The 27217-nt window shown below is 41.8% G+C and overlaps 1 protein-coding gene across 2 annotated transcripts in view; it reads right to left on the bottom strand.

Annotated features, from left to right (window-relative positions):
* The window catches only part of traf3ip1 (TNF receptor-associated factor 3 interacting protein 1), a 179013-nt gene that overhangs the window by 105416 nt on the left and 46380 nt on the right, over nt 1-27217 (bottom strand). For both annotated transcript variants that reach the window (XM_060827533.1, XM_060827534.1), the window contains 2 exons: nt 26596-27012; nt 14395-14478 (listed from right to left, as the gene is read on the bottom strand). In XM_060827533.1, the coding sequence (XP_060683516.1) occupies nt 14395-14478; nt 26596-27012 (501 nt within the window). The remainder of the gene's footprint in view (nt 1-14394; nt 14479-26595; nt 27013-27217) is intronic.

Below are 27217 nucleotides of genomic sequence, written 5' to 3' on the forward strand. Positions count from 1 at the left end.
TGCTTTAGAATAGTCAAGTTGAGAGGCACCAAATGCATTAATGAAGGTTTTGGCAGCAGAGGAGTTGAGGCAAAAACAGAATTAGATGATATGTGGAAATAAATGCTCTTGGTGATGGTGCAGATGTGTGTTTGAGAACTCATCCCAAATACAAATATAACCTTAAAATTATGAACAATCTGGCTCAATTTTAGATAGTTGTCAAGAGGTAAAGTTGGCGATTAGGGAGTGGACATTGTCATGAAGATTGAAGACATTGGTTTTGGATTTCCTAACATTTAATGGGGAGAAAATTTCTGCCCATCTAGTACTGAGATCAGAGAAACACCATGAAGCACAGGAGGGTTTGATAAAGAGGGCATGGTGACCAAAGCTGGAATCATCAGCATACATATGGATACTCATACTACGTTTTGTATAATATTGCTAAGGGACAATATGTCAATAAGAAATAGGAGGGGCCAAGGATTTATCCAGATGCAAAAGAGTGGAACAGCAGGAAGAAAAGTCATTCCAAATAATTCTCTGGCTATAATTAGAAAGATAACAATGGAACAGAGTCCCATCCCCAGCTGGACAATAGTAAAGATGGTTCGTAGGGGATGAGGTGATCAAATGTATCAAACGCAGGTCAAGGACAAAGACAGTTAGTTTACCTTTCTCACATAGGATGTATGTATAACTTTGATGAGAACTGTTTCTATGCAGTGATGAAAATCTATTGGAAGGATTTAAACATGGAGTTTCAAGATCAAAGGAGGTGACAACACATTCAAGCACTTTGGAGAAGTAGTAGTTTTTGGAAATGGAGGAAAAATGTGAAAGGACCGCGAGGTCATGTATTTTTTTCTTACTTGAGAAGAATGGGGAAGAATCTAAAAGTAAGGGAACTGTTAACAAGTAACTAACATAGGAGTCAGTTGGGTGTTATCAATGCTGGCTGCATACAGACAGTTTACAAAGCAGCAATTCGAATCATTTTAATATTTTCACGTGCCACAGTTCAGACAATGCACTCTAGTAAATGGCTCAACCCAATAGACTGAATGCACTCTCTCAACTATTTAAAGAGATTATAAACTACTTACTGGTTAGTTGCTAGATTATTTCTTGTGGGTGTCAAGGTGACCATAGTCTTTAACTCTCTTTTCAGTCTGCTTCTGGACTTAGGAGGATCACCTTATAATACATTGATATATAAGGGACATCTTGGAGAGCCTAAATAAAGACAGCCAGCTTCATGTCTCTCCCTTGTGCCAGAGATAAATGTAAAAGACAGAATCCAGGTTTCTTCAATATTCGGCCTATCATTGTCCGAAGACACATCATCTTGAAAACAGCTCATTTGTTTCTTAAAGGGTTGGATGTCTGAGGAAAGCACAGTGCTCAAAATCTTTTTTAAGGTGGAGATAGGGATATTCTTATCAGCAAGAAGGTGAGAGGTTATGGGGGTAGGGAAGAATGAGGAGTAATCAGATCAGACATGATCTTACTGAATGGTGAAGAAGGATCAGGAAGCCTTGCAGCCTCCTCTTGTTCCTATATCATATATCCCTGTGTTGTTTGTGTAAACTCTGGCCTTTTTATGAACCAAAAAATGATTTAACTCCCTCAGTGTGCAACCACAGTAAGTGAATTCATGTTATTCTGCCAGTTGTCATTATCCCTTTATTCTGTGGCAGTCTATTATACAGTCCATATGTGACCAAATGACTGACCTTCGTCCTTCAGATGAAACTTTGATGTGACATTGTTGCCAGACAAATCTAAGAACAACACCAGAAACTCTTCACTGCATTCATCGACATTACCAAAGCATTTGATTCAGTAAATCGTGAGGCACTGTGGATTGTGCTCCAAAGATTGAGATCTCTAATAAACTTCCATCATAAACCTGCAATTACTTCATGGTAATTTCACTGCAATGTGTTCCACAAGTGAATGAATGCCTGATTTTCCTTCAGTGGGAAACCAGGAACAGATGGCCCTCAAAATCCAGAGTGAAGTAAAGCTATCTGATAGCCCCAATATTATTTTCAATTCAGCTGACAGTGGCTGTGCCCCTCATAAAAGATCGATTACTCTCTGGTATACCCTCACTATTAAGCTCTAATTTTAAATTATCATCATGCCAAACCCCACTCAGCACTCCAGATATAGGTAATTATAACTGCAGATGACTGAACTGTCATTTCAAGCCATTCTCAATTTCTTTAATTCTCCACACAAGAACAGCAGACAGTCTTTGAATGTTGCTAAAACAAAAGTCACTAGTCAAATCACATCTGGTCAGCCAATATTCCACCATCAAGAATGCCAAAGGAAACACTCAGAAATGTGTTGAACACTGCCCAAACCTTGACAGCCACCACTCTCAAAAAAATTAATAATTTATGACGAAATCCATCAGCTCAGGACCGTACAAACTATAACACAAACTGCTCGATAATAAAGATCTCTGCAGCTCAACAAATGTCTGTATTGCACCACAACTTAGACCTTACATCAGCAACAAATAAGAGCTCAGGAGAAGTTCCATCAGCAATGCCTCTGCTGCGTCTTCACAATTCAATGGGAAGACTGTCTTTCTTGAACAGCAAGTTCATTCTCGACAGTGTGGAAAATTTCCCAAACATCCTGTACACAAAAAGCAGGACAAATCCAACACAAACAATTACTGCTCTCGCATCATATTCTTGGTCAGCAGTAAACTGATGGCAGGTGTCACCAACAATATTATCAAGGAGCACCTGCTCACCAACACCTAGTCAGGGTTCGGCCAGGTCAACTCAGCTCCTGACTTCATTGCATCTTTGGTGCAAACACAGACAGAAGAGTTGAATTCCAGATTAAGGTGAAAGTGCCAGCCCTTGACATTGATGCCACATTGAACTCTAAATTGACATACCGGCACACAGAAGGATTGTTGTGATTGTGGGAGATGAGTCATCTCAGCTTCAGGACATCTCTGCGAGAGTTCCTCAGGGTAGTGTTCTATGCCCAACCATCTTCAGCTGCTTCATCAATTATCTGCCCTCCATCATAAGGTCAAAAGTGAGAATGTTTGCCAATAATTGCACAATTTTGGTTAGAGACAAAGAAACTGCAGATACTGGAATCCAAGGTAGACAAGCAGGAAGCTGAAAAAACACAGCAGGCCAGGCAGCATCAGGAGATGGGGGAAAATCAATGTTTCAGGTGTAACCCTTCTGCAGGGCTGCACAATGTTCAGCCCCATTCGTAACTCCTCAGATACAGAAGCAGTCCATGTTCAAATGCAAAAAAATCTGCACATTATCCAGGCCTGGGATGAAAACTGGTAAGTAACATTCATACCATATAAATGCCAGGCAGTGATCATCTCCAATAAAAGACAATATAACCCTTGACTTCCAATGGCATTACCATTTCCCCACTATCAACACCCTAGAGGTTATCATTGACCAGAAACTCAACTGGACTCATCATATAAATGCAGTTGCTCCAAAAGAAGGTCAGAGGCCGGGAGTGTTGCACCAAGTAACTCACCACCTGACTACCCAAAGCTATCCACAATCTATAAGACCAAGTCAGGAGTGTGACACAATACTCCTCACCTGTCTGGATGGGTGCAGTTCCAACAATACTGAAGAAGCCTTACACCATCCAAAATAAAGTGGTCTACTTGATTGGCACCACATCCAGAAATATTCATTCCCTCTGCCACTAACACTCAGTAACAGCAGTGTGTACCATCTACAGGGTGCACTGCAAGAATTCACCAAAGATCTTTCAACAGAATCTTCCAATCCCATCTAGAAAGACAGGCAGTAGATACATGGAAACACCACCACCTGAAAGTTCCCTCTAAGTCACTCTTTATCCTGACTTGGTAATATATCGCTGTTCCTTCATTGTCACTGGGTTAAATCCTGGAACTCCCTCTCCAAAGGCATTGTGGGCCTACCTAGAACACATAGCTTCCAGTGGTTCAAGGCAGATTGCCACCACTTTCTCAAGGGCAACAATGGGTAAGATATAAATGTTGGCCAGCCAGAGACAACCTCGTCCAATGGGCGAATAATAAAAAACATAATCACTCTCTTGGGGAGGTATGTCCACAATCCTCTGATCCATTAGCTAAACATATGGAAAGACTGTTATGATGGTCTGCAAACCCCTTTCAACAGTGATAACCAGATCCATGACAGCAGTCTGAGCTTCCACTATTTCACTCAGATTAATGATGGAAGTGGTTGGTGTTGCAAAGGAAGCTGCAACATTGATTCATGATCTGATGTACATTGTGGTTCTGCAGTTGTGTTAATGCAGGTGAACACTGTTCCTTGCTAGAAAGGAAAGATTCCAAGCTCCTCTGTGCTCTCTGTCACTCAGCACAGGTTCTTCCAGAAGATTTCCCTCTGCACCAAATGTAGGTGTAAATTTAAACTCCAACAAGCTGGAACCTGCACTATCTGTTCTGCACAATCTTGCCTGGTGTCTTCCTGTATGTAGATTTGTCTTCAAACCTAGCTATCAAAATAACTGATATTTGAAGAATAAATCGATGGTGTCATAACTGCTACTTCTTCCTCTTCCTTCACTGTCAGGGATTTTTGAATTTTTACATACATTATGTGAAGAATGACAAGATTAAAGTGAAAGGAAGCAAGCAAAAGGACAGTGAGTGAAGAGGATTAGATATGTAGGTACCCTAATCAAGGACACCTCCAGTAGCTTTGGTCACTGTCTTCACAATGTTACTCCTCATGACAGTCAGGACTGTCTTGCCCATAAACTTTAAAGCTTGCAGCCTTGCCTCTCTTCCTCTAGTTCTTTATTACTGCCTTTGGTTACATGCCAACTTCTCCAGCAAAGAAAATAAATACATCAGTGACTATCTTACAAGATACATGTAGTGGGACTATTATAGTTCAATGTATCTAATATGTGTGAGATGAGAGTTGTGGTTATGAGATTTGTAACAGCATGAGGCAAAGTATATGATTAATGGATTGAATGGATTTCTAAAGATCGATGCCAAGATGGGTGATGGGGTTGTAGTGAATTCAGCAGTGGATGGAGTTGGTGATGAACTATGCCATTTGAAGATGAACTCAGTCACTTTGAAACCTGCCACAAAATTGTTAAACTTCTTCCTTTATGGCATTCATGTTGTTGAACCTACATTCCTAGCTCAGTCATTACTTCATCCTTTTATTTCCACATGCTAATTAGAGGTCCACTGCAGTGTTTATAAACTTACACTCTCACATTCAGCTCGAGTTCAAAGTAACAGACCATAGACTGAGTTTTCAAATGACTCCCACCACACCTTGCAGCCACCATGTTGTCCATTATAAGTAGTACAGGATGTAAGCAGCACTGGCCATTCAAGATATTGAGCCCCTCTCGTGACATATGCAGCCAATGAACAACGTGAATGTCACAGGAGTCAGATACAATCATTAAACACAGCAGATAGCATAGTTTCATTGTGCCGCCCACAACACAATGAACGGAGTGAGTAAATCACATATCATAATCCCCACGTTTTTTCTGACAGAGGAGTGGGTATGTTAGCTAAATTTATCTTCCATTGTTTATACGATTGGGCCAATATTTTCCCCAAGGAAAAGTTTGAGAAATACATTGTATATCACCAATAGTTTAAAATTATAATGTAATATTTCAGATGGACGTGAAGTGATTTATGTCAACATAAGTCATTGTATAAAACTTGGAACTGCACAATTCAAGCTTCCTCCACGTATATCACCATTTGATGCCTACTCATTCTGTATCTAATGAGTTCATATCCAGAGAAAAAGCCAATAATCAAACTTCTCTACCTATTTTAGTCACACCTCTTGTTGACAGGTTAAAGACTCCTATCAAATATTGCCCAACATGCAAAGCCATGCTGAAGACTAAGTAATGAGCGCACCACCATATAAGCCACAGGCTTTGGATAATTTGAGCTAAGTTTACCAAAATTAATTGAAACCTTTTTGAAAAATGGCAGTCTTGCTTATCAAATAAATATTCTAATAAACATCTGAAGGAATTATGTAAACAGTGCAATACCTTTGGTCCAGGAATCTCAACTACTTTAACCTGCTTGCAGTAATTAAATAAAAATAATTAAATAGCGAGCATTCAGAAAATTTGCAAAACTACTTATTTTACAAGCTGCAGCACTACAAGTATTAAAATAAATATATTTCCAGAAAGAAAACCTTGCAAATCGTTTAAAGTATACAATGAAGAAAATTTCAAGGAAGTAAATTAAACTTTAGTCCACCATTAAATGCTGCAGATAATCAAAACCCAAAAGTCAAAATCAATCTGATTTCACAAATAATGATCCAATCATAATTTGACAATTCATTAAAGCACTTCTACAAATCACAAATCCCTAATGGCAACAATCTTCAGCACCTAATCTCAATGTTTCTCATTGTGTAGGTACGAGTTGTGAATACTCCAATACTATAGCTTTTAGCAACAATATGTAAAAGAACATGAAAAGGCCAGCTGACCTATCAAGCCTGTACCATCCCACATAATACAACCCTCACTAACCTGCCCACTCTGTTACCCTCTCTGCAGCCACACAATCATCTGGAAGACTTAGTGCAGGATTTCCCAAAGATGGGGTCAGCACCTTAAGTGAAGTCACCATCTAAAGTTTTGGAGTCATGAGACCTAAGGAGGTAATGGCCAAGATGGAGCTCCAACCAAGGTACAATTAACAGGCCTTACTCTCACATCTCCCATGGGGGTGGGATGGGGAAGCAGTGACAATCTACAAGCCTCAGAGTACTATGGAATCTTGATCAAATGGGCAATGGGCCGAGGAATGGCAAACAGAGTTTAGTTTAGATAAATGTGAGGTGCTGCATTTTGGAAAGGCAAATCTTAGCAGGACTATTACACTTAATGATAAAGGTCCTAGGGAATGTTGCTGAACAAACAAACCTTGGAGTGCAGGTTCATAGTTCCTTGAAAGTGGAGTTGCAGGTAGATGGGATAGAGAAGACGACAGTTGTTTTTTTTTAATTAGATTAGATTTCCTAGAGTATGGAAACAGGCCCTTCAGGCCAACAAGTCCACACCAACCATCCGAAGAGTAACCCATCCAAACCCATTCCTCATATATACCCCTGACTGATGCACCTAACACTGGAGGCAAATTACACCTAACCTGCACATGATTGGATTGTGGGAGAAAATTGGAGCACCCGGAGGAAACCCACGCAGACATGGGGAGAACATGCAAACTCCACACAGATATTCACCCAAGGTGGGAATTGAACCCGGATCGCTGGCGCTGTTCAGCAGCAGTACTAACCACTGAGCCACCATGCCACACCGAATGCTTGCCTTTGTTAGTCACTGCATTGAGTATAGGAATGGGGAGGTCATGTTGCAGCTGTACAGGACATTGGATACGCTACTATTGAAATACCGTGTTCAATTTTGATCTCCCTGCTATAGGGAGAATGTTGCGAAACTTAAAAGAGTTCAGAAAAGATTTACAATAGTGTTGCCAGGAATGGAGAGCTTGACCAATAGGGAGAGGCTGAATGGGCTGGAGCTGTTTCCCCGGAGCATCAGAGGCTTAGAGATGACCTTATAGAGGTTTATAAAATGATGAGGGACATGGATAATGTCTTTTCCCTGGGGTGAGACAGTCCAAAGCTAGAGGACATAGGTTTAAGGTTAGAGGGGAAAAGATTTTAAAGGACCTAATGGACAACTTTTTCTTGCAGAGGGTGATGCGTATATGATCGTAACTACCAGAGGAAATGGTGGAGGCTGATATAATTACAACATTTAAAAGGGGCCAAATGCTGGAAAAATGGACTAGATTTATTTAGGATATCTGGTCGCCACAGATAAGTCGGACCGAAGGGTCTTTTTCAGTGCTGGATATCTCTATGGCTCTAAAACTCATGCCTATTTCAGAAAAGTCTTTTCTCCATGACCCCAGCCCTCGTGTAAGCGAGAAAGCTCTGGAAAACCATGGTGGTTGACACCACTATATTTGTAAATCTTGCTACCTTTAATAACTCAAGATGTGTTCTGCTTACAGAAATATATTCACATCGGTTTGAATAGTACACATATCCTTTGATGTTTATGGGTTTAATACCAACTGTTTCTGTCATGATTGTAAGGAAATCAGCCAGCTGGACCTCAGAATATCAGTTCCCTAATTGGGGCTGTTAATCTGGTCCAAACAGGGAACCCTGACATATAAGAGTGTCAGTGATGATGCAGCACTACTGTTACTGACCCAATCTTACAAATTCCTTTACTGCTCATCAGTCAACAACACAGACTTGGGTATGATGCCAAATGAATTCCTTTACATTATGACTATTAGCGCACTCTGTCCAACCATTGAACTTCTGAAGGTTTACTCACCTCCTTCAAGACATCAGTAGTGTTTAAATGGGCAGCACTCCCAAATCTGTTTGAATAGGCTGCGAGTTAAGCACATAATTTAACCTTATACTCCAATGTAAAGCCTATGGAGTGTCAGAGATCTTGTCTTTCATATGAGACTTCAAACCAAAATCTTGCTTGCCCTCTTGAGTTAATGTAAAATATTCCATCGTCCTATTTAAAGAAAAGCAGTGTTCACCTTAGTATGCTGGCATAGCCAGTACATTCACTCACACCAAGTTCTGTGTAGAAATCCTCATCTTCCCCTATCTCAACACAACAGTGACACTTCAAACATACTTCACCAAAAAAGGTGCCAGGCCTTTAACAGGAAAGATCACATCATAAGTATTATTTCAGTGTCCAGCCAACTATGGAGCAGAATATTTCTAGATGATGATCTCAAATCTTAGATTTAGATCATTTCTACCAAGCAGTGGTCAGCCCATTCGCATTTAGTCTTTGGAGATGTTAAGAACCAAAAGCAAGCACCTCAAAGCATTGGAGAAGTGCCACTGACAGTGCCTTTGTAAGATCCTCCAAATCCGGTGGTAAGAAAACAATAGCATTCTCTCCAAAACCAACATGGCCAGCAAGGTGGTACTAATCACTCAAAACTAGGTTAGGTTGCTTATATGCCTGACAACTGATTCCAGAAAAACTATTCCATATGGAATTCGGTTGTGGCAGGAGATGCCAGAACAACAGAAATGCTTTACAGAAGTTCTCAATGCTTCTTTGAAGAGGTCAAAGAAAATCGCAACCAATTCCATCATTGGAATCCTGAACAACTAAAATTCACTAGGAGACTTCATCAGGAACATAGATGCCAAGTCAGGGCATTGGATAGAGTCTACACATTTCCAAACAATTCATCTACTCAACCCTTCAGATACTTTTGCCCCATCTGTCAGGGTCTGTCAATCAAACATCAGAATTATCAGAATTCATTAATTCAGAGTGGAATCAAATCATCCTTGATCCTGGGGAAGCTGCAAATAAATATGATAAACATAATGAGAGTATCAAGTTTGTTCCACTAAGATTGATCCATTCCGCTCATATTTTCAAAGGAAGTTCAAAATGATCTCAATTTGTTCACGAAAGTATTCCTGATTGCATAATTCCCAACATGTAAACTATCTTCAATTTTTGTTTTCCAAAATTAACCTGTGATTTAATTTGTGACACTTGACAAAGAAACAAGTGAGGTCATAAGACGTAGGAGCAGAGAATAGGCCATTCAGTTCATCAAGTCTGCTCCATCATTCAATCATGGCTGATATGTTTCTCAACCCCATTCTCCTGCTTCTTCCCCATAACCCTTGATCAAGGACCTATTTATCTCAGTCTTAAATATACTGAGTGACCTGGCCTCCATAACATTCTAAAGAAGGGTTACACCCGAAAAGTTGACCTCTCCATCTCCTAATGCCATCCGGCTTGCTGTGTTCTGCCAGCCTCCTGCTCGTCTACCTTGGGTTCCAGCATCTGCAGTTTTGTTGTCTCAACAGCATTCTTTGGCAATGAATTTCGTAGATGCATCACTCTCTGACTCAAGACATTTCTCCTTATCTCCACTCTAAATGGTCTTCCCTTTACTCTAAGGGTGTCCCCTCGAGTCCTAATCTCTCCTACCAATGGAAACATCTTCCCATCTTCCTAACATCTACTCTGTCCAAGCCACTCAATATTCTGTATGTTTCAATTAGATTGCCCCCTCATCCTTCTAAACTCCATTGAGTATAAACCCAGAATTCTCAAATCTTCATCTGGGACCATCCTCATGAACCTCCTCTAAACAAGCTCCAGGGCTAGAACATCCTTCCTGAGATGTGGGCCCCAAAACTGCACACAATACTCCAAATGTGGTCTGACCAAAACCTTATAGACCCTCAGAAGTACATCCCTGCTTTTATATTTAAGTCCTGTTAAAATAAATGCTATTATTGCATTTGCCTTCCTAACTACTGACTCAACCTGCAAGTTTACCCTGAGAAAATCCTGGGACTAGAACTCCCAAGTCTCTTTCACTTCAGACTTTTGAGTTTTCTCCCCATTTAGAAAATAGTCCATGCTTCTATTCTTCCTAACAAAGTGCATGACCTCACAATTCCCCACGATGTACTCCATCTGCCACTTCTTTGTCTACTCTCCTAAGCTGTTCAAATCCTTCTGTACCTTCCCCGCCTCCTCAATTCTACCTGTACTTCCACCTATCTTTGTATTGTCTGCAAACATAGCTAGAATGCCCTCAATTCCTTCATATAAATCGTTAATGTATAAAGGCCAGTGCTTTCCAAACTTCTTTCCCACTGCAATCCCAGAGTGAGAGCAAGGGGAGTTGTCCAACAGAGTCTTTGCCCTAAATCTTTTTGCAGAGTGCCAATCTGCTTGCACCTGCAACCAATGTAACCTGACCACAAATCCCATTCAGCATAGCACATGTTCAAAGAATCTCTTCCGTTACAAGTATGCCAAGAAGTCCCCTTGTAGCCAGAGCACTGAAATCATGAACAAGAGTGGCACAGTGGCTAGCACTGCTGCTTCACAGTGCTAGGGCCCTGGGTTCAATTCCACCCTTGGGCAACCGTCTGTGCAGACTTTGCACATTTTCTCCAATGTCTACATGGGTTTCATCTGGGTACTCCAGTTTTCTCGGAGAAAGTGAGGACTGCAGATGCTGGAGACCAGAGTTGAAAAATGTGGTGCTGGAAAAACACAGTAGGCCAGGCAGCATCCGAGGAGCAGGAGAATCGACATTTCGGGCATAAGCCCTTCTTCAGGAATGAGTCTCCCAGAGTCCAAAGATATGCAGGTGAGATGGATTGACCATAGTGTGCAGGCTAAATGAACTAGCCATGAGAAATGCAGAATTACAGGGATATGATAGAAGGTGGGTCTGGGTCTTTGGAAGGTTGGTGAGGACTCAATCAGCTGAAATAGTCTGCTTCCATGCTATAGGGATTCGGTGACTCTGTGAACAATCAGGGCAGGGAAAAGCTGTCCCCGAAATAAACCTTCTGGGGAAAAAAAAATTCATAAGACATGGCCCCAATGCTGATTGAGGAAATTGCCAATCTTGTTCAAGTCTAATCCTGTACTCGACGAATGATCAAGCAAGTACATTTCCAAAAAAATGTTGTTAGTGAGCTTGAACCCCTGCTAACCTCAGATAAACTGAGGCCGACTGCAGTGCCACTACTGCCATTTGGGCAGGATCTATTATTCAGCGTCATTCAAGGATCATCTTGATCACAAAAGCCAACAGAACAATCTGTCTGATCTTTCTAACAAATGTTGTTATACTGATGTTGATAGGCTGTCTTTCCAATGGTGACTATCCTCCCTCATGCTTCTACTTGGACTTCTATCTAGGATCTTTTCTATCCTGGTGGCTAGAGGCAAAAAAAACATTATCTTCAATTGAAATGTTCTGAAGCAATGATACATCATACAAAACATATATATTAGCACACACAAGGATAAAGAGAAAATATCAAAAGACCGAAACCAGCGGATGGCCAGAGTGAAGGTAGGGCCAATCAGGGATAGTAGAGGGAACTTGTGCCTGGAGTCAGAGGAGATAGGGGAGGTCCTTAATGAGGACTTTGCTTCAATAGTCACTACTGAGAGGGACCTCACAGGTTGATGTCAAGAAGGAGGATGTGTTGGGAATTTTGAAAAACATAAGGATAGGTGAGTTCCCTGAGCTAGACAGGATATGCCCAAAGTTACTATAGGAAGCAAGGAAGATGTTTGCTGCACCTTTGGACGATGATCTTTGCATCCTCTCTGTCTGCTGGAGTAGTAGCAGATGATTGGAAGGTGGCAAACGTTTTTCTCTTGTTCAAGAAAGGGAATAGGGATAACTCTGGGAATTACAGACCAGTCAATCTTATGTCAATAGTGGGCAAATTACTGGAGAGGATTCTGAGACAGGATTTATGATTACTTGGAAAAGCATAGTTTGATTAGAGATAGTCAGTATGACTTTGAGAGGGGCAGGTCATGCCTCACAAGCTTTACTGAATTCTTTGAGCATGTGACAAAACACATTGATGAAGGTAAAGCAGTGGATATGGCATACAATGATTTTAGCAAGGTGTTTGATAAGGTTCCCTAAGGTAGGCTCATTCAGAAAGTAAGGAAGCATGGAATTCAGGGAAATTTGCCTGTTTGGATACAGAATTTGATAGAGAATGGGCTGGCCCATAGAAGACACAGATGGTGGTAGCTCAGTGACCAGTGGTGTTATGCAGGGATCTATTCTGGGACCTTTACTCTTTGTAATTTTTATAAATGATTTGGATGAGCAAGTGGAAGAGTGGGTCAGTAAATTTGCCGTTGACACAAAGGTTGGTGGGGTTTGAATTGTGTGGAGGGCTGTTGTAGTATGCAATTGAACATTGACAGGATGCAGAGCTGGGCTGTGAAGTGGCAGATGGAGTTCTACCTGAAAAGTGTGAAGGGATTCATTTTGGAAGGTCAGATTTGAATGCAGAGTACAGAGTTTAAGGCAGGATTCTTGGCAGTGTGAAGGAACAGAGGCATCTTGGGGTCCACGTCCATAGGTCCCTCAAAGTTGCCACTCAAGTTGATAGGGTTGTTAAGAAGGCATATGGTGTGTTGGCTTTTATTAGCAGTGGAACTGAGTTTAAGAGGCACAAAGTTATGCTGCAGCTCTACAAAGCCCTGGGTTAGATCACATTTGGTATATTGTGTTCAGTTCTGGTCCCCTCATTACATGAAGGATGTGAAAGCTTTAGAGAGGGCACAGAGGAGATTTATCAGGATGCTGCCTGGACTGGAGGGCATGTCTTATGAAGAAACATTGAGGGAGCTAGGGCTTTTCTCACTGGAGCGAAGAAGGATGAGTGGTGACTTGACAGAGGTGTACAAGATGATGAGAGGCATAGAGTGGATAGCTAGAGACTTTTTCTCTGGTTGGAAATGACTATCACAAGGGGGCATAATTTTAAGGTGATTGGAGGAAGGTTTAGGGCAGATGTCAGAGGTAGGCTCTTCAGACAGCGTGGTGGGTATGTGGAATGCACTGCCAACAGTGGGAGTAGAGTCAGATACATTAGGAACAGTTAAGCAACTCTTGGATAGGCACATGGATGATAGTAAAAATGAAGAGTATGTAGGTTAGTTTGATCTTAGTGTAAGATAAAACGTTGGCACAACATTGAGGACCGAAGGGCCTGTACTGTGTTGTACTGTTCTATGTTCAAACAGTCCAAGCAACATGCAATTTTACATGACATTCACCTGTCCCTAATTAATTACTGCCTGACTGTTACAATACAATTAAGCAGAAAACTTGCACCCAATTCAGAAAAAATATCTGGGAAACTGCAGACTCTCTTTAAGCAAAGAAGCAAGAGCCAGATAAGTATCATTGGCCTCAGACACATCAGAACAATTTCTGGGAACAGACATTCCACCTATAACTGAACACATCCTCAATAGGCATTAAAAGCTGCATTCTCCAGCTTTTAATTTTGAACTAACAACATATCTGCAAGAAATCTCAATCAGATGCTGAGTAAACTGAACAGAAACCTCCAAGCTATTTATGTTTGCTCTGGTGTTAAAGCAAACACATGGTTTTACTATGCTTTTGCCATTGGAATTTGGAATACAATGGTGCCACCTATAGTCCAAAACAGCCAGCCAGATAGAGTATGTGTAGAGCAAGTCCATATAAAAATAGCAATTAAAAATCTATTTCTTTTGTTTTGCTGTGTACAATAATATATGCATATTGTAGTCATATTTTCATTTTGAAAATAACGGTAAATCATTTTTGCCTGGTTCAACTCCCTAACTGCATATTTTTGGAAATACCATAAGATTTTCTTATAGGTAGAGCTAACTCAAAGCGTATATTCATCTATAATAATAGTTGTTAGGCACACAAAACATTTTCTCCCATGTTAAGCACAAATTATGTACCTCTTGGTCGACATCAATTTTGTTGTCTTTCTTCATCATCTCTGGAGGCTGCTTATTGGGTTTTTCCTCAGCTGCAACTTTAGGCTACAGATATAAAAAGCAGCACTAAGGTTATCACAAACGTAGTTGTATGCAAACAACTTATCAAGGAAAATCATGGATGAACAATAAATATCAGACTCACAAGCAGCATTCCCAAGAACATTTAAAAAAATATTTCAAACAAAAACAATGTCATTACACAATGTTTTTCCTAAGAATTTTTACTGAAAAATCTGTACCCAGGTACCGTTGTACCTAAGATGGCACAGTAAGTGGTGATTTGCAAACTTTTCACTGTACTCATGTGAATACATGTGACAATGAAGCTAATTCTAAGTTCTTCAGTCTATTTTCTCTCATGCTTCTAAGGTACCAACACCTATTTAAATACCTTTCCATTACAGTATCTTGCATTTTCTTGCATCAATCCATTTTTCTGGCCTAAACCACCTTTCCTGGCAACGTGTTCTACTTATTGTTACTTCATGTGAAAAAAGCTTTGTGATTTCTGCTATAGGCTTACTCCAATGTTAGCTGTGGCTCAGTTATTTTTAGTTCCAAAACAGACTTTTTTGGATTTTCACCCAACTCTAGGACTTCAGCACAAAAATTCAAAATTAGCGCTCCATTTCAGTACTAAGTCAGCATTGCATTCTGCATATGCTATCTTTTGAATGAGAGGTTAAATCGCGACACCATATCTGCCTCAATTTGCATGTATTTAAAAGATCCCACAGTACGCATCTCGTCCACATCCCGCACCTCTGCCCTCAGACCACACCTCTCCAACTGTAACAAGGATAGAACGCCCCTGGTGCTCACCTTCCACCCTACAAACCTTCGCATAAACCAAATCATCCGCCGACATTTCCACCATCTCCAAAAAGACCCCACCACCAGGGATATATTTCCCTCCCCACCCCTTTCCGCCTTCCGCAAAGACCGTTCCCTCCGTGACTACCTGGTCAGGTTCACGCCCCCCTACAACCCACCCTCCCATCCTGGCACTTTCCCCTGCCACTGCAGGAACTGTAAAACCTGTACCCATTCCTCCTCCCTCACCTCTATCCAAGGCCCTAAAGGAGTCTTCCACATCCAAAGTTTTACCTGCACATCCACTAATATCATTTATTGTATCCGTTGCTCCCGATGCGGTATCCTCTACATTGGGGAGACTGGGCGCCTCCTAGCAGAGCGCTTTAGGGAACATCTCTGAGGTACCTGCACCAATCAACCACACCACCCCGTGGCCCAACATTTCAACTCCTCCTCCCACTCTGCCGAGGACATGGAGGTCCTGGGCCTTCTTCACCGCCACTCCCTCACCACCAGACGCCTGGAGGAAGAACGCCTCATCTTCCGCCTCGGAACACTTCATCCCCAGGGCATCAATGTGGACTTCAACAGCTTCCTCATTTCTCCTTCCCCCACCTCATCCTAGTTTCAAACTTCCAGTTCAGCACTGTCCCCATGACTTGTCCGGACTTGTCCGACCTGCTTATCTTCTTTTCCACCTATCCACTCCACCCTCTCCTCCCTGACCTATCACCTTCATCTCCTCCCCCACTCACCCATTGTACTCTATGCTACTCTCTCTCCACCCCCACCTTCCTCTAGCTTATCTCTCCACGCTTCCAGCTCACTGCCTTTATTCCTGATGAAGGGCTTTTGCCCGAAACGTCGATTTCGCTGCTCATTGGATGCTGCCTGAACTGCTGTGCTCTTCCAGCACCACTGATCCAGAATCTGGTTTCCAGCATCTGCAGTCATTGTTTTTACCATTTTGAATAAGAGCAGACTTCATGGCCCCACTACCCTGGTTGACAATTATCCCTCAAATCAACAACAACAAAACAATCATTCGAAAATTATCATATTGCTGCTTGCGCAGGTTTACTGAGTGCAAATTAGCTGCCTGATTTTCTACATTTCATCTGTGACTACACTTCAAATAGAACTTAAATGGCTATAAAGTGCTTTGAGTGGTTTGGAGTCATGGAAAGCATAACAGAAATGCTTGTCTTTCTTTTGTGACATTTAAAATAATCATTTGGGTTCATTATTTACTATATTCCATTATGCACCTTTAAAAATTGCTCATGGGATGTGGGTGTTGCTAGCTAAGCCAGCATTTTACTGAAGTAAACATTGTCGCCAGGTTAAAAAAAGTTGCATTAAGCAGAAAAATCATCAAGCAGGGTATTCTAAATCCCCTTCAGCCTTCATGATGCATAGTGAATTTCTCACTTAATACCAAACAAGATACATTTAAAGGGTATTAGAGATCATTTTCTGGAATGATGAGTGGCAATTGAAGTTTACTGTGAGCAAATAAATTTAAGAAGGCAATGGTGACCTGCCTCCTTGAACTGCTGCAATGCATGGGAATGTATAACATCCACAATGCTGTTAGAAGGACAGTTTCAAGATTTTTGACTCAGTGACAGTGCAGACAAGTCCATGGCAAGATAGTAATCTGGAAATGAACCTGGGTAATATTCCAAAACATCTGTTCAGTGTTGTCCTTTTTAAGTAGTAGAGGGGGTTACAATTGACTGAATGAGTAGTGTGGATCAGACTTGTACCAATAGAACAGGCTTTAATCCCTGTTCTGGCTGTGTTAGATTCAGGACCTGCCTCGTTGGCCTTGCTTGAATTTATGGCACTATGAATTGGACATACCTTTGGGTGGAGAATTCTAAATGACGACGACTATGGGGAGCAATGAATCAGCTAAACACATTTTAAGCTTCTTTAAACTTTTACAAATGCACTCTCCCATGTCCACAATGAAACAAAAATAGGGATTGTTGCTGAATTCTATTCTGAAGACTCATCACCAGACTAACTCTGTCCTCTTTTCTCCAAGCCACTGCTGCAACAGCAAGTTCTGTTTCAGAATCTCCACAGATCTTTGGTTTATTTTACTGTCCATAATGAATGTTTATCTGCTCCCAGTGAACTTCAATTATCACTCATCGGTCCAGCAAACCGTTTCTAATGCCAGTTGAAAAAATCTTAGCAACAATCCTGATTATTGTCAGTTCCTGTTTAGTATTGAGAGAAACTAACAATCCATAATTGAGATTAAAGGGGATTTAGAATACCCTGCACAATGATGTTTCACCTAATGCAACCCTTCCTTTTACCTGACAACAATGTTTTACTTTCTTCCCTTTGCCTAGATACTTATTCACATTCATGCATTTTTCTTGATACCCACTTCCAAAACTGCTAAAGGAGCACACAAATCAGTACAACAAAGACCTCTGAACATTGAGGTGAACTACATCACATGACTTAGCAATTAATTTGGGATGTAATTTTCTCTGAAATATTCAACAAATTGGGTAGACGATTCATACTCAATAAAACTCCATTTTGAACAGAGCATCGAAGAGAGAGGGCGAAAAGAAGCAAGGGCTACCTGAAGGTCAGCTTTTCCCAATTAGAAAGGGACTTAACTCGAGAATTGGGCCTCCATTTTGAACACAGCGGCAAAGACAGAGGGCTGAGAGAAGCAAGGGCTGCCAGGAAGTTTTTAATTGTCTCAGAAGGGAGGGAGAAAGAATAGAAAAGTACTAGTGGTAGGGGACTCAATAGTTAGATGCATTGACAGGAAATCTGTGGTCAGGAATGGGACTCCCGGAAGGTACGTTGGCTCACCGATGCTTGGGTCTGGGATGTAGCCGATCAGGTTTACTGGATTCTGAAGGGGGGAGGATGAGCAGCTAGAAATTGGGGTACACATTGGCACCAATGATACAGTCGGGAAAGGGATTGAGGATCTGAAAAGTGAATGCAGAGAGCTAGGTTGGAAGCTGAAGAGCAGGATGAGTAAAGTAGTGATCCCAGGTTTGCTACCAGTGCCACGAGATAGTGTAGTGAGGAACAGTCAACAAGTGCAGCTTAACACGTGGTGCAGATACTTAGACCATTAGGATGCCTTCTGGGAAAGGTAGGACCTGTACATAAAGGACAGGTTGCACCTGAACTGGTGGGGCTCAAATGTCCTGGGTGGGAGATTTGCTCATATAGTTCAGGAGGGTTTAAACTAGTATGGCAGGGGGGTGGGAACCAGAACTACACATCTGAGAGGGGGATAGTTGCTGATGCGGCAGTGACAAGATGTAGTGGATCTATTGGGAAGGTTTTTCATGTGATGAAATAAAGGGATCGGTTAAAGTGTGTCTGCTTTAACACAAGGAGTGTCAGACATAAGAGCGTGAACTTACAATGGATCAGTACTTGGGAATATGATGTTGTGGCCATAATGGAAACGTGGGTTTCACAGGGGCAGGAATGGTTGCTAAATGTTCTATGGTTTAGAACATTCAAAAAGAACAGGGAAGGTGGAAAAAAAGGAGAGGGTGTAGCATTGTTAACCAGACAGTGCATCACAACTACAGAAACAAAGGTTGTTGAGGAAGGTGTGTCTACTGTGTCAGTATGAGTGAAAGTTAGGAACAGTAAAGGTGCAGCCAACTCATTAGGGTTTTCTACAGACCCTTGAATAGCAGTAGGGAGATCGAAGAAATAATAGGCAGGCAGATTTTGGAAAAACATAGGTGTAGCAGGTTTGTTGCTATGGGTGACTTCAACCCTCCCAATATTGACTGGAACCTCCTTAATGCAGATGGTTTGGATAGAGCCGTTTTTGTGAGGTGTGTTCAGGAGGGTTTCCTTACTCAGTATGTAGACAGGCCAACAAGGGGAGAGGAGAAAGTGAGGTCTGCAGATGCTGGAGATCAGAGCTGAAAATGTGTTGCTGGAGAAGCGCAGCAGGTCAGGCAGCATCCAAGCAGCAGGAGAATCGACGTTTCGGGCATAAGCCCTTCTTCAGGAATGAAGGGAGGGGAGAGGCCATTTTGGATTTGGTGCTTGGCAATGAGCCAGGACAGGTGTTAGAACACTTTGGCGACAGAGACCATAACTGCCTCACGTTTACCATAATCATGGAGAGGGAAACAAGCAGTTACCACGGGAAGATATTTAATTGGGTAAAAGGAAATTATGCCGCTATCAGACAGGAGTTAGAAAATACAGATTGGGAGCAATTGTTCCACAGAAAGAGCACAACAAACATGAGGAGAATGTTTATGGAGCAGTTGTTGTGAGTGATGCACAAATTTGTTTCCTTGAGACAGGCAAGAAGGAGTAAGATTAAGAAGCCTTGGATAATGAGAACAGAGGAGCTTCTTGACAGAGGAAGAAGGCAGCTTACGTAAAGTGGAGGCAACAAGGTCGAGCACAGCTTTACAGGATTATATGCTTGCTAGAAAGGAGCTCAGAAATGGACTGAGAAGAGCCAGGAAGGGGCATGAAAAAAGTTTGGCGGGAAGGATTAGGGAGAACCCAAAGGCTTTTTACTCATAAGTGAGGAATAAGAGAACAATCAGGGAGAAGGTACGGCCAGTCAGGGATAGCATAGGGAACTTGTGTGTGGCATCTAAGCAGATAAGGGAAGCCTTAAATGAGTTTTTTGCTTCGGTTTTCACTAAGGAAATGGACCTTGTTGTGAATGAGAACTTTGAGGAGCTGAAAAACAGGCTTGAACAGATCAAGATTGATGAAGCTGATGTACTCGAAATTTTTTGCATACGTTAAGATTGATAAGTGCCCACGGAAGTGAGAAAGGAGGTTACTAAGCTGCTGGTGAAGAGTTTTGCTTCCTCACTCTCCAAAGGAATCATACCAGAGGACTGGAGGAAGGTAAAATGTTGTTCCTCTTTTCAAGAAAGAGAATAGGGAAATTCCAGGCAATTACAGACGAGTCAGTCTTACGTCTGTGGTCAGCAAGGTTTTGGAAAGAATTCTGAGGGATATATGGAAAAGCATAGCGTGAGTAAAGGCAGTCAGCACAGCTTAGTGAGAGGCAGGTCATGCCTCACAAATCTTATTGAGTCCTTTGAGGAGGTGATGAGACAGGTCAACAAAGGTCGAGCAGTGGATGTGATGGAAATGGACTTCAGCAAGGCATTTAATAAGTCCCTACAGTAGGCTCATTCATAAAGTCAAGAGGTATGTGATACACGGAGATTTGGCTGTCTGGATTCAGAATTGATTGACTGATAGAAGGCAAAAAGTGGTTATAGATAGAAAGTATCCTGCCTGGAGGTCAGTGGTGAGTGGTGTCCTACAAGGCTCTGTTCTTGGGTCTCTGCTCTTTGTAGTTTTTATAGATGGCTTGGATGAGGATGTTGCGGGGTGGGTTAGTAAATTTGCTGATGACTCAAAAGTTGGAAGTACCATTAATAGTATCGAGGGCTACTGTAAGCTGCAGAGCGACATAGACAGGATGCAGAACTGGGCTGAGAAATGGCAGATGGAGTTCAACCTGGATAAATGTGAAGTGAAGCATTTTGGAAGGTCGAACTTGAATGCTGAATATAGGATTAAAGACAGGATTCTTGGCAGTGTGGAGGAACACAGGGATCTGGATTCTGGGTAATCCAAGATGGAAGACTGGAAAAATTTCTGTAACTGCTGCTCCTTTTTTGAGGTATTTTAGGTGGTGGAGGTGATTTCCTCGAATTCCAAGAGCAGCAATTACTGTTCTCTATGCTGTTGCATTGTTTTGGAACTTTGAGAAAAAAAAGTCAAAACAACAGCAGTTTTAAAAGGGAGAAAAAGAGACAAAGGAAGCACATGGTGGGGTCAGTGTAGAAGAGAGAGAGAGACAGAGAGAGAGAGAGAGAGAGAGAGAGAGAGAGACAGACAGAGAGAGAGAGATAAAGAAATTGACAGAGCAGTGAACCTGCACAGTTACTGCCTTTGCTGTTTGTATTCATGTATTGCTGGACATAGAAGTGCGTCTGGGAAAATTAACAAACAGTGAAATTCACAACTAATCTTGGAGAAACCTGTTTGGGAGAGGTCACAGCACAGAAACAGAAGTGAATATTTAAGTATGGTCTTACAGTAAGTCTGCAATAGGGGGTAGACTGGGTTCATTCTTTATTATATTTTCTATTGAGATTTGTCTCTTGATTAAACTTAAAATATAAGCCATAACTATTAATTTAACCTGGAGCAGTGCTTTGTAGAGGAATAAGACTGTTCAATTTTCTGGGTCTGCAGATTGTGAAGGAGCAAAGCTGGCCTTTAGTAGAGTGATATGCTCTTCTCATCGGATGTGTGAATTTAGGGAGCGTTTACGGGTTGCCAAGGATCATATCTGCAATAAATGCCGTTGGTTCCGAATCCTATCAGATCGAATGGATCGGTTGGAGAGACAGTTAGAGGTAATGAGGAATTTACAAGAGCAAGGGGATGTAATGGATGGCAGTTATAAGAAGGGGGAAAATAGCAAATACAATCACATAGATGATTTAACTCCAGGAAAGGTAAGAGAGGTAGGCAGTTAGTGCAGAAGTCTTCTGTGGCTATTCCCATTTCAAATAAGTATGTGGTTTTGGAAAAGGTAGGGGATGACAGATTCTCAGGGAAACGTAGTATGAACAGCCAAGTTTCTGGTACTGAGACTGGCTCTAACGCAACGAGGGGTACGTCGGGTTCCAAGAGACCAATTGTGTTAGGGGACTCTCTAGTCCGAGCTAGAGACAGACATTTCTGTGGTCAGCAGCAAAACATCAGAATAATGTGTTGCTTCCTTGGTGCTGGATTCAAGGATGACTCAGAGAGGGTGCAGTATGTTCTCAAGGGGGAAGAGGGGCCAGCAGAAGGTCAATGTACACATCGGAACCAACGACATAGGAATGGAAAAGGTTGAGATTCTGAAGGGAGATTACAGAGAGTTAGGCAGGAATTTGAAAAGGAGGTGGTAGAGAGTAATAATTTCTGAATTAGTCCCGATGCTACGAGCGAGTGAGAGCAGGAATAGGAGAATAGAGCAGATGAATGCATGGCTGAGGAGCTGGTGTATGAGAGAAGGATTCACATTTGAGGATCATTGGAATCTCTTTTGGGGTAGAAGTGACCTGTACAACAAGGACGGATTGCAACTAAATTGGAAAGGGACTAATATACTGGCAGGGAGATTTGCGACAGCTGAATGGGAGGATTAAAACTAGTAAGGTTGGGGGCAGGCACCCAGGGAGATACTGAGAAAGGGATCCATTTGAGAACAGAAGCGAGTCAAGCAGTCAGGGCAGGCAGGGACAAAGCAGAGAACAAGGTAGGACTGATAAATTAAACTGCATTTATTTCAAGAGGCCTAAGAGGGAAGGCAGATGAACTGAAGGCATGGTTAGGAACATGGGACTGGGACATCATAGCAATTACAGAAACATGGCTCAGGGATGGACAGGACAGCAGCTTAACATTCCAGGATACAAATGCTACAGGAAGTACAGAAAGGGAGGCAAGAGAGGAGGGAGGTGTGGTGTTTTGATAAGGGATAGCATTACAATTCTACTGAGAGAGGATATTCCCGGCAAAACATCCAGGGAGCTTATTTGGGTGGAACTGAGAAATGAGAAAGGGGTGATCACCTTATTGGGATTGTATTATAGACACTCTAATAGTCAGAGGGAAATTGAGAAACAAATTTGTAAGGAGATCTCAGTTATCTGCAAGAACAATAGGGTGGTTACGGTAGGGAATTATAACTTTACAAACAGACTGGGACTGCCATAGTGTTAAAAGTTTAGATGGAGAGGAATTTAAGTGTGCACAAGAACATTTTCTGATTCAGTATGTGGATACACCTACGAGAGAAGGTGTAAACCTTGACCTACTCTTGGGAAATAAGGCAGGGCAGGTGACTGAGGTGTCAGCGGGAGAGCACTTTGGGGCCAGAGACCATAATTCTATTAGTTTTAAAATAGTGGTGGAAAAGGATAGACAAGATTAAAAGTTGAAGTTCTAAATTGGAGAAAGGCTAATTTTGACAGTATTAGGCAAGAACTTTCAAAAGCTGATTGGGGGGGCAGATGTTCGCAGGTAAAGGGACAGCTGGAAAACGAGAAGCCTTCAGAAATGAGATAACGAGAATCCAGAGAAAGTATGTTCCTGTCAGGGTGAAAGGGAAGGCTGGTAGGTATAGGGAATGCGGGATGACTAAAGAAATTGAGCGTTTGGTTAAGAAAAAGAAGGAAGCATATGTCAGGTATAGACAGGATAGATCGAGTTCATCCTTAGAAGAGTATAAAGAAAGAGTATACTTAAGGAAATCAGGAGGGCAAAATGGGGACATGAGATAGCTTTGGCAATTGGAATTAAGGAGAATCCAAAGGGTTTTTCCAAATATATTAAGGACAAAAGGGTAACTAGGGAGAGAATAGGGTCCCTCAGAAGATCAGCAAAATGGCCTTTGTGTGGAGATGCAAAAAAAAAAGGGGGGGGGGCGGAGATGCTAAACGAGTAATTTGCATCAGTATTTACTGTGGAAAAGGACATGGAAGATATGGAATGTGGAGAAATAGATGGTAACATCTTGAAAAATGTCCATATTACAGAGGAGGAAGTGCTGGACGTCTTGAAATGCATAAAGATGGATAGATCTCCAGGACCTGATCGGGTGTACCCTAGAACTCTGTGGGAGGCTAGGGAAGTGATTGCTGGGCCATTTACTGAAATATTTGTATCAATAGTCATAGGTGAGGTGCTGGAAGACTGGAGATTGGTTAACGTGATGCCACTGTTTAAGAAAGGTGGTAAGGACAAGTCAGGGAACCATAGACCAGTGAGCCTGAAGTCAGTGGTGGGCAAGTTGTTGGAAGGAATCCCAAGGGACAGGATGTACACATGCATTTGTAAAGACAAGGACTGATTAGGGATAGTCAACACGACTTTGTGCGTGGGAAATCATGTCTCACAAACTTGATTGAGTTTTTTTGAAGAAGTAACACAGAGGATTGATGAGGGCAGAGTGGTAGATGTGATCTATATGAACTTCAGTAATGGGTTCAGCAAGGTTCCCCATGGGGGACTGGCGAGCAAGGTTAGATCTCACGGAGTACAGGGAGAACTAGCCATTTGGATACAGAACTGGCTCAAAGGTAGAAGACAGTGGATGGTGGTGGAGGCCTGTGATCAGTGGAGTGATACAATGATCGGTGCTGGGTCCACTTCTTTTCACCATTGTTATAAATGATTTGGATGTGAACATAAGAGGCATAGTTAGTAAGTTTGCAGATGACACCAAAATTGGAGGTGTAGTGGACAGCGAAGAAGGTTACCTTAGATTACAACAGGATCTTGATCAGATGGGCCAATGGGCTGAGAAGTGGCAGATGGAGTTTAAATCCAATAAATGCAAGGTGCTGCATTTTGGGAAAGCAAATCTTAGCAGGACCTATACAGGACCTCGGTGAGGTCCGAGAGAGTATTGCTGAACAAACAGACCTTGGAGTGCAGGTTCATAGCTCCTTGAAAGTGGAGTCGCAGGTAGATAGAATAGTGAAGGCGGCACTTAGTTTGCTTTCCTTTACTGATCAAAGTATTGAGTACAGGAGTTGGGAGGTCATGTTGCGGCTGTAAAGGACATTGGTTCGGCCACTGTTGGAATATTGCGTGTGATTCTGGTCTCCTTCCTATTGGAAAGATGTTGTGAAACTTGAAAGGGTTCAGAAAAGATTTACAAGGATGTTGCCAGGGTTGGAAGTTTGAGCTATGGGGAGAGGCCGAACAGGCTGGGTCTGCTTTCCCTGGAGCATTGGAGGCTGAGAGGTGACCTTATTGCGGTTTACAAAATCATGAGGGGTATGGATAGGATAAATAGACAAAGTCTTTTCCCTGGAGTGGGGGAGTCCAGAACTAGAGGGCATAGGTTTAGGGTTAGAGGGGAAAGATATAAAAGAGACCTAAGGGGCAGCTTTTTCATGCAGAGGGTGATACGTATATGGAATGAGCCGCCAGATGAAGTGGTGGAGGCTAGTACAATTGCAACATTTAAAAGGCATTTTGATGGGTATAATGACCAGGAAGGGTTTGGAGGGATAAGGTGCCGGCAAGTGGGACTAGATTGGGTTGGGATATCTGGTCAGCATAGACAGTTTGGACCAAAGGGTCTGCTTCCGTGCTGTACGTCGCTATGACTCTATGACTGTAAATCCATAGATCCCTCAAAGCTGCCACCCAAGTGGATAGGATTGTTAAGAAAGCATATCGTGTTTTGGATTTCATTAACAGGGGATCAAATTTAAGAGCCCCGAGGTTTTCCTGCAGTGCTACAAGTCCCTGGTGAGACCACACCTGGAATATTGTGTCCAGTTCAGGTGGCCCTATAATCGGAAATATACAGAAGCTTTGGAGAGGGTGAAAAGAAGGTTTACCAGGATGCTGCCTGGACTGGAGGGCTTGTCTTACGAAGAAAGGTTGACAAAGTTCGGAGTCTAGAGAGAAGAGAGGTGACCTGATCAAGAGGTACAAGGTAATGAGAGGCATAGATACAATCAATAGCCAGAGACTTTTCCTCAGGGCAGGATTGGCTGGCATGTGTGGTCATAGTTTTAAGGTGTTAGGAGGAAGGTATTGAGGAGACTTCAGAGTTGTGAATGCATGGAATGTGTTGCCAGTAGTGGTGGTGGAAGCAGAGTCATTAGGGACATGTAAGCGACTGCTTGACATGCAAATGGACAGCAGTGAATTGAGGGGTGCGTACGTTAGGTTATTTTATTTTAGTTTAGGAATAATCCTCGGCACAACATCGTGGGCAGGAGGGCCTGTTCTATGCTGTACTTTTCTATGTTCTATGTTTTAAACCCATTTGATAGTTATTTCTTTAAAGCAGTTTGCAAATTTAAATGTACTCCATCATAGTGAGGTCATTTTAGCAAAGACGTATTGGATTTACAATAAAGAATGGTTAAAACAACTTTACTGTCTAAAACATCCAGGCTAAACATGTTAAATACGGCATTCAGTTCTGAGAATAACAGCATGACTTGCAAGCTCATTAACACAACCAATAATTGTCAGAAATGCTTCAGCGGAAATGATTTTTATAATAGTCATTCATGATATGTGGGTGTTGCTGGGAAAGACAGCGTTCATTGCCCATCCCTAATGATTTGGCATAATTGGAACTTAATTCCTTTGCAGAATGCCAAATACCACATGAAGTTGTTTTGTGCTTTTCTGCACACATTCTTTTAACATCTGCAAAACATCTGCTAAAAATTTAATTGTATGTTGTACTGTAAACATATTAACATATTCCAATAACTAAAACAAAGTCATGCAACTTATAATTACCTTTCTCTCAGTTTTTTCCTGTTCTTTGGATTTTTCCCTTTCCACTTCCTGATCTCTACTATGGTCTTTCAAATGCTCATGCTCCTTGTCTCGCTGTCGTTTTTCTCTCACTTTTTCTCTATTTCTTTCCCTTTCTTTGCTTCGTTCTTTGTCCTTTTCTCCATCTCCTCTAATCTTGTCTTTTTCCATTTTTTCTCCTTCTCGATTCTTGTCCTTTTCCACTTTTTCTCCATCCCCTCGATTCTTGTGGATTTCCTGATCTCTCTCTTTTGTTCTTGCTCGATCCTTTTCCTGATTCTTTACTTTTTCTCGTCTATCACCATCTTTGTGTCGGTCCCTTTCTTTGTCCATTGGTTTCCCTTGTTCCTTTTCTTTTCGATCTCCACTGATGTGCTTAATTGCATTCTCTTCCCTTTCCTTCAAACAAAGATTGGAAAAAAAAGTTCATAAATGCAAAGGTGGTTCAAATATAATACATAGAAACCCAAAGATTAAAAGATTGTGGTTGTTTAGAAACTGCAGTTGTCCACAGGCTATTTTTTTACTCAATTTGCCACTAATTTAATCAATACATCAAACTGTTTTAATGAAATCTTCGAATTTTCAACCAGAATGCAGTACT

This window comes from Hemiscyllium ocellatum, chromosome 7 (genome assembly GCF_020745735.1).
Source record: "Hemiscyllium ocellatum isolate sHemOce1 chromosome 7, sHemOce1.pat.X.cur, whole genome shotgun sequence".
Lineage (NCBI taxonomy): Eukaryota > Metazoa > Chordata > Chondrichthyes > Orectolobiformes > Hemiscylliidae > Hemiscyllium > Hemiscyllium ocellatum.